Source organism: Mya arenaria, chromosome 4 (assembly GCF_026914265.1).
Source record: "Mya arenaria isolate MELC-2E11 chromosome 4, ASM2691426v1".
Lineage (NCBI taxonomy): Eukaryota > Metazoa > Mollusca > Bivalvia > Myida > Myidae > Mya > Mya arenaria.
In genome coordinates this window covers 38,836,665-38,845,070 of record NC_069125.1, presented here as the reverse complement: position 1 = coordinate 38,845,070, position 8,406 = coordinate 38,836,665, and the positions used below count along the sequence as shown (strand labels likewise).

The window sequence follows — 8,406 nt, the reverse complement described above, 5'->3', positions numbered from 1 at the left end:
AAGTACCGTTAGGACCCACAACTAGAAAAACAACAACACCGAAATAGTTTAATGAATTCACAATTTCAACGGGTTGGTCACTGTACGACCACAGATGTTTTACTATTTCTAAAAAGGCGCATTCTCATATCCATTACGTTGATAAACATAATTGCTCAATATATTTTAAGCTTTACAATGAAATGTTTGGAAGTCTTGCTAATCGTAATAATTGTGCTTAAATGATGTAAACACTTTGTTAAATATGTATATATATTATGGTTTCTCTTATGCGTGGATAAATCGAAACTATATTGGGAAAACAAATCCATATTGTTTTAAAAAAAATATAGTGTTCGGTGGATTTAAACAGTCATGGTTTGAACATGTTAACAACAGTTATACCTCATATACGTATACCGTGATTTTGGATTTCTATCTAGTTGTTTTACCAAAGAAATTAAGAATGGCTTTGTCAAAGCTTAAATTGTCGTTTTATAAATTACATATTGAAACAGGCCGATATGACCGTAATACAATTGATAGAGCTGGTCGTCATTGTACTTAGTGTAACTCTAACGAAATAGAAGATGAAAACCACTTTGTCGTCGTATGCGCAGTGTATAACAATATCACAAAGGAGTTGATCAAACCATTATATATCAGAAACCCAAACTTGTATGTACACGTTTATTGACTGACTAATGAAATCGCGAAACAATGTCATAACGAGAAATCTAAGAGAATTTATAAACCAAGCATTTCTTCTAAGAAAATCTATGATAAATAGTAGAATTAAAAGTAATACATATGATATTAGCCTCCCAAATCACTGATATCCTGTATGATTTCAGGTACGTACCAATGACGTTTTGATTAAGATATTTATCATTAGTATTTTTGATACATTTTTCTTCTCAGTTATGTTTTCATTTGTTTTTCTTGTAATATGCCATGTTTCATTGTGACCATATTAAGTATTCCGATGCATACCATGTTCTGTCACGAAACTGTTATTAACACGATTACGACAATAAACAATTCTGTATTCTGTCTGTCTAAAAAAGTGCATTCTCATATCCATTATGTGAATGATAAACATTATTGCCCAACGTATTCTAATGACAGTTGTTTCTAGAGCATAGAATGTACTTGAGTAATAACAAAAAATAATAATTTGGACTAAAGTATCACTGAATAGTGGTTAAACATTAACAGGTTAACTAGCTTGCGAATTCCACTTAATAAGTAACATAATAACTTGTTAACTAGATAATATTCGTGTTACTACTTATCTATAAATGATCTTCTTGCAGTAACTCACAGTTCATCTATAGTTGTGATTTGCGAAATCCACTTAGCAATTTAAGTAACTTACACGTTCACTGGTTAACTAGATAAGATTCCTGTTACCAGTTTTTTGTGTAAATAAATTTATACAACTCGTATTTTCTTTATGATTTTGGAATTTCTTTAAGAAAGTAGTAAAATGAATCTTATGCAGTCAGCCATTTATCATGTTAAGCAATAACTTAATAATCTTGCGGCGTGTTAGTTTTTTCACAACTAATCCCATATTACGCGGTACCGGGTACCGGCGACTCAACAAAATATTAATGGCCGCGGCCTATATCTGCGTTTATTTGTCAATTTGCGTTATTCTGAAGAGAAAAGGTACACTTAACACGTTTATTAAACTGTGCTGTTGTGTTAATCTATATAAAAATAATATTTTCTCCGTAACTTCTAAGAATTTGTGTTGCATTGCATAGCAATCAAGCCGTTTTTTCTCGAATACAAAATCATAGCACTTAAAGGTACTGGAGCGGCTGGTACAAAAATTGTATGTGTATCTTTACGGTGAAGGACCTTATCAATATCATGCTTGCACACCTGGAGTTAAGGTTGCTTTAAGGTTTGCATAAATTATCGATTTTCAGACTGGTTCTTTTCAGATCAGGATTTTCTGGTACTGGGCCTTTGGGACCTGATACCCCAAAAGTAGACGTGGGTGTCATGTCACTTGTCAGTAACACTCGGAAGAGGAGTTGACATTAATCTAGAGATAGATAGATAGATAGGGTGATCTGGTAGATTTTACAGCTAAAACTGTTGCATTTTGATGGATAAAGTTTACTGTAAAGTACATAAGTTCACTATCACATGGGCTGGGGAGACTGAAACAACTTTGATTTATTGGTAGGATTTGTTAAAAGCTTTCATGGAGATTTGGCCAGTTTGGTCCTTTGATAATTCAAAGAGTATCAAAGCTATGTTAATGAAACTTAGTATGTGGAAAGAGGGCAATATAGTGATTATAAAATGCACATTAGATTATTTTATCATCAGGTAAAGTTATGCAGATTTATGGCCCTTGACTTATTAAAAATATATAGATATAAATAAATAGATATAGCTGTTGACTGTAAAAAATCTCGGTCCTGGGATAAAAAGTATCCAAGCTAGGTTAATGAAACTTAGTATGTGGAAAGAGTGCAATATCGAGATAATTCACGTTAGTTTTTTTTTGTCAGACAAAGTAATGCAGAGTTATGGTCCTTTACTTATTAAAAATATAGCCATTTTGGTCCTGTGATAACTCAAAAGGTATCAAAGCTAGGTTTATGAAACTTAGTATGTCAATGATGGGTAAAATGGAGATATGAATATCAGTTTATTTTTTTCGTCAGACAAAGTTATGCATGATTATAGCCCTTGACTTATTGGAAATATAGCTGTTGACGGAAAAAAATCACTGTCCTGTATAACTAAAAAAGTATCCAAGCTAGGTTAGTGAAACTAAGTATGTGGAAAGAGGACAACATGGAGATTATGCACGTTAGTGTTTTTTTCGTCAGACAAAGTTTTGCAGAGTTATGGCCCTTGACTTATTAAAAATATAGCTGTTGGCGGAAAAACATTCTTGGTCCTGGGATGACTAAAAAGGAATTATTCTTGGTTAATGAAACTTAGTATGTGGAAAGAGGGCAATGTGGAGATAAGCAGCTTAGTTGTTTTTTTCGTCAGACAAGGTAATGCAGAGTTATTGCCCTTGACATTTAAAATATAGCCATGTTGGTCCTGTGATAACTCAAAAGGTATCAAAACTACGTTCATGAAACTCCGTATGTAGATAGAGGGCAATATAGAGATAATGAACGTTAGTTTTTTTTCATCAGACAAACTTATGCAGAGTTATGGCCCTTGACTTATTAAAGATATAGCTGTTGGCAGAAAAAAAAATCTCGGTCCTGGGATAACTAAAAAAGTATCTAAGCTAGATGAAACTTAGTATGTGGAAAGAGGGCAATATGAAGATTATATGTACGTTAGTTGTTTTTTTTCGTCAGGCAAAGTACCGGTAATGCAGAGTTATTGCCCTTGACCTTAAAAATATAGTCAATTTGGTCCTGTGATAACTCAAAATGTATCAAAGCTACGTTCATGAAACTCAGTATGTGGATAGAGGGCAATACGTCAAAAGTAGGCTTGGGTGATCTGGTAGGTTTTACGGCTAAAACTGTTGCATTTTGATGGATAAAGTTTTAATTAATACTGTAAATGCCATAAGTTTACTATCACATGGGCTGAGGTGACTTAGGATTTGTAAGTTTTCATGGAGATTATCTTGAGATATGCTCAACCTTTTCATAAGGCTTTAAACCGGTAGGGGACACTTGGTGCCCACTGCGAGGCCACTTGTTATAATAAAGCATTTAATAAAAAAGTTTTAAGGAATAAGACATACATCAGTATGGTACGCTTTTACCACACAAGTATATTGAACTCTTTTACACAAATTTAAGTAATTCTATTGATATTATTCTTCTATACACGTGAGACAAAGTAATTAGTTGCTTGTAGAAACTGATGTTTTATTTCAGTAGATGACCATGAAAACTGAGGAGGAAAAACATGAGAATGATGCTGATGATGTGGGATTTAAATTTGGAAATTCAGGTTTAAATCAGAGGTTCGTACATAATTAAGTATTGGTTATGTTTTTTTTTGTAAGGGTGATCATCGGATAAAAATATGTTGAAATTTCATAACTGTTAAGCATGCTGAAGGTCAGTACAATCAATATGAATAATCAGCGAACAAGTAATTTTAGAGAAAATGTTGAAAAAAAATCTGAATTATTAATAAGCTTGTTAAAAGTCTCTCTATTGATAACTGTAGGTGCAAAGATGTATTTGCCAATCTTGATGCCCTGGAGGCCCGTCACAAGGCATTTGAGACGAAGCGAGCCCACGATGACTGGAGGAGAGATGAACAGCTTCTCACCCAGCAGGCCATTGATGATGAGCCCAGCGGCTCAGAGAAACCACATAGCAGAAGACCAGGTACATTGACAATTCTACAGTCATAGTGTATGTTTTTTAACCGAAAATGGGACTGAATTGACCATAAAGTATATTTTTGTCTGACACCAGAAAATGACTTCAAAATTCACAATTCTAGCGGTTATGTGGATGTATTTTTACAACAAGGACAGATATGTTTAAATGCAATCATAGGCTCATGCATTGCTTTAAACGCAAGAGAATAAAGGAGGCTTTACCCCCCTGTAACCCTGTCAAGAAGCTACATAAATGTACAATTCTAGGCATTTTATTGCTATTTTCACAATTTAAAGTGCCCTGGGCCAATTCCCGAAAAGGTGAAAAATCTGTAAAATGAGACTTTTTGAAATAACAAACCAGAATTTTAACAATTCTTCTTGGCTTAAGAAATTGCAACAAGTCTGGCTATATAAAATTACATTTTACACGCATTTTACTACTGCCATGCACGCGAACTTGTGCTAATTTTAGCCACTGTTTTACCTGCTACATTATTGCCTTACTTGTTTCCTCGAGTAGGATTAATGAATCATGTGGTTCTGACCTATGCAAAGCAGTCCTACACCTTTGTTGTTTTGCAGTGCATGTATCAAAACAGTAAAAACACCACATACTCTGTTGTTACTGCCAGTGTTTGGGCGTAACACTTTATGCAATTTGTATTGTTTTCAGACTTTCTTGTCATGAGAATTTTCTTTTCTTTTTTTTATGCTGCCTTAAAAATACCTTCTTGTAAATGTAGGTGATATGTATAAACATTTCATTTAATAGTGTGACTTCCCCGTATATCTTTCAAAAGATAAATGATGATAGCCCATTAAGTTTAGTTTAAAACCAAATCTTCATAATTAAATATGTTTAACTGACAATATGCACAAATTGATGTGTTGACATTTTTCTTGTTCGGAATTCATTTTCTGTTTTTCCTATGCAGTGAGTGATTATCACAGCCGACCACGGAATACAAGTGCAGACAATCGCAGACCTGACAGAGAGTTCAGAGTTCCTATGTAAGGTTGTCAAAAACAATTTCTATATATGATCCTGGTGCAAAGACAATTAAAACTGCTTAGATAACAAGGAATGTAATAATCGTTTTAAATTTGTCAAAGACTATCTAAAAAATATATACTTATTAAACCATATTTTCATTTTAAACACCTTTTTGTGCTGTCACAGTTAAATCTACATGTATAGTTATATTGCAGATATAGAACATTTTGGCAACATCTCATATTTCCCGTTTCAGGCCTCCACGTGGGCGTGGCCGGGGTCAGTGGAGGGGGCGGGGCAGAGGAGTACCAGATTATAAAGTCCACCCAGAACGCTGGACCACATACTCCCTTGAAGATGTTGACACAAGCGATGCCTCCAACAAACAGGCCGCATTTGCCTTCCTTAATGTAGGTTAATCTTAAATCTATAAAACTATGTTTGCTGTACATTGTAGAGGATGGTTTGGTACTATTTTCCGCTAGTCTGTTCTGTAAAGAAAAAAAAGTAGAGGTATTTTGATAGCCTTGATGTTGATGTTGTAGTGCAAAAACTTTACCCTTCCTTGGCAATAACTCATTGACTGTGAAAGGTATTCAAATGAAACTTGGTACAGATATTCAAATGAAACTTGGTACACATGGTGCCAGTGACAATACGCACATGTTAAGCAAGGCCAATAACATTATGATTAATCATTGTCAAGGAATGCTTCATTTTTGACAAGAAAAAAAAGACCATAGATGGTTTACGCTTTCTGATGATCTTCTTTTTTGCCTTATACTTATTTACTATTCCCATTTATTGCCAATATATACAGTTCTTTGAGGAAATGTTACTACTGCTGTTAGAGTATATATATGGCATCATTTTTTTTTATCTATGTTGAGAAAATGATTAATTCCTGCAGAATCAGATTTTTTGCATGGGTTTGTTTTAAATTTGGATCCAATATAACAATAAATGTACGGTATGAAATCAGCATAATGCATTGCTATACAAGTTATCATTTACTTTTTAGGAACGCAAAAAGTTGCGAGAAACAGAGCAGAAAGAGACAGCTGTTGACCTGGAGGAAAACGCCTGCTCCGCCGGAAAAATCACATTCACCCGGCGAAATAAGCGGGAGACAAAAGCGGGAAATGTGGCGGGTCAATCAGTCCCGCGAGAAAAACAGGAAGGAACAGTGGGCAGATTTGAAGAAGGTGAAGAGGAGGAGGAAGGAAAATCAGATGATAGTGAAATGAAAAATCCCCTCAAAAGACAGGCTGATGGCGATCTGTCAGAGTGCAGTGCAAGTTCTAGAATAAAACTTGATATTAATGATGTAACATGTGGTAAAAGTGAAGAAGTTGGTGCAGAATGTGACAGTGTACAAAAGCCGCAGTTTAAAAGCCGGGGTAAAGCCAAAAAAGCTTTTAGAAGTCGCCAGAGGACTGATGACGATGATGATAATGACAGTTGAAATGCTAAAACTCTGTAGTGTCTATCAAAGTTTATGCAAACAAAAATGAATATGTACTAATTCTTGAGCATGGTGTATATGCATGTCATATGCATTGCTGTGAATTAGTTAGATTTCCTTAAAAACAGAATGTCGGGTAATACATGAAGGGGACATTCCCTGTAACATTGACTTCCATGCTCATAGTTAATACCCTTTAGTGTTCTGTCTGTGATTAAAATGTGTAACATACAGGAAGATCACTAATAAATATGCTATTTACTATGAAGTTGTGTTGTATTTATTTTCGTGTTCCTGATCAATTAAAGTACATTTAATATATATTTTCATTGAAATAAACTGAAATGTATATATATTCAATCAATATACAGTACTGGTATTGGAAGTTAAAAACACAATTTCTTTTAAAACCAGATTGAGAATAGAACATAATAGGCTGATAAGTCAGAACTTTCTTACAAATATATAACGGATTAATTATCAACAGTTTTCATGAACTTCTAAACATGAAATGTTTGATGATGTGCTCACATATTTAAGTATTAACAAACGGTACGTTGTCTCAAATATTGTCAGAAATAAAGCAGATCAAAAGTGTATACATTAAACAGCATTGTTAACTTCAACAAATTCTGAATAATTGACCCATCGACTTTGCATCAAGCAACATTGAAAACACTTGACCCATCGACTTTGCATCAAGCAACATTGAAAACACTATTTCATTAAAATAAATTGTGTAACAAACTTAAATATAGCCAGTTACAATTAATCAGTGACAGTGTTACATGAAGGTCTTAGGATGCATGGCTATAGAAAGTGCAACACTGTATGAAAAGCAAGAGCACCACACCAGGACTTCAGTTAATCAAGGGGCTTAACTGAAAATACAAATTTGTGTGCCTTTCTTTAAATGTGCATATATATTGAAATTGTTTTGCATGACCAAGGCTTTGAAAATAACTAGGGTTGGGAATCGGTTCTAGTTGACTATCGAAAATCAGTTCCACTAAAGTAACACTATTTTCAGTAGTATAATTGTTTTTTGACAATACCTGAATTGTCGTTTTATTATTGAATGATAACTCATAATCCTAAAAAATGCTAATCCTATGTTTTTGTTTGTGAAATTATTAAGTGTTGTTGCTTTCGGCCATATTGTTAACAATATCATCCATACACTTATGAATGTTATGAACTCAAAAGAGAAAATTGGCAGAAAGTAATCGTACGCAAATAACGAGAGAAAAGACAAAAAACAGCTTGCCGGTTGAATGGATGATCTATTATGACCAAATGCAATCGATTGTCGCTGATTTCAGGCCAAAACAATCAATTTTTGATTATAATTGATCATTGGAACATCACTAACAATAACTCAACTTTTTTTCTTCAATAACATTCTCTCATAATACTCCGTAGCTTTTAATTGTTAATATTTTATTCGAAGATACTGGAATGCTCCACAGCATGCAGATAATGTGAACCAAAGAGCAGAGCTATCTCCTATATACTTATCTGGCTTCACAAATTCTCATACACAATGTAGCTTTAAAATGTACCAAGTATTTGAGCAGTGGTAGTAGCTTTCTTTGCAAACCTTGGCCTTGAAATGACTTGACT

The 8,406-nt window shown here is 34.0% G+C and overlaps 1 protein-coding gene across 2 annotated transcripts; it reads left to right on the top strand.

Moving 5' to 3' along the window:
- The first annotated feature begins 1,567 nt into the window (after positions 1 to 1,567).
- Positions 1,568 to 7,051, top strand: LOC128232131 (protein TSSC4-like). Of its 2 annotated transcripts, none has more exons than XM_052945510.1 (6): positions 1,568 to 1,653; positions 3,864 to 3,952; positions 4,162 to 4,325; positions 5,260 to 5,335; positions 5,575 to 5,728; positions 6,340 to 7,051. In XM_052945510.1, exons 2-6 carry the CDS (start codon positions 3,867 to 3,869, stop codon positions 6,781 to 6,783), a joined length of 924 nt encoding a protein of 307 aa, XP_052801470.1. In that variant the 5' UTR covers positions 1,568 to 1,653; positions 3,864 to 3,866; the 3' UTR covers positions 6,784 to 7,051. The 2 variants fall into 2 exon arrangements, with proteins under 2 accessions (XP_052801470.1, XP_052801471.1); XM_052945511.1 differs by having other exon boundaries at positions 1,575 to 1,653; positions 3,867 to 3,952.
- The last annotated feature ends 1,355 nt before the right edge of the window (positions 7,052 to 8,406 follow it).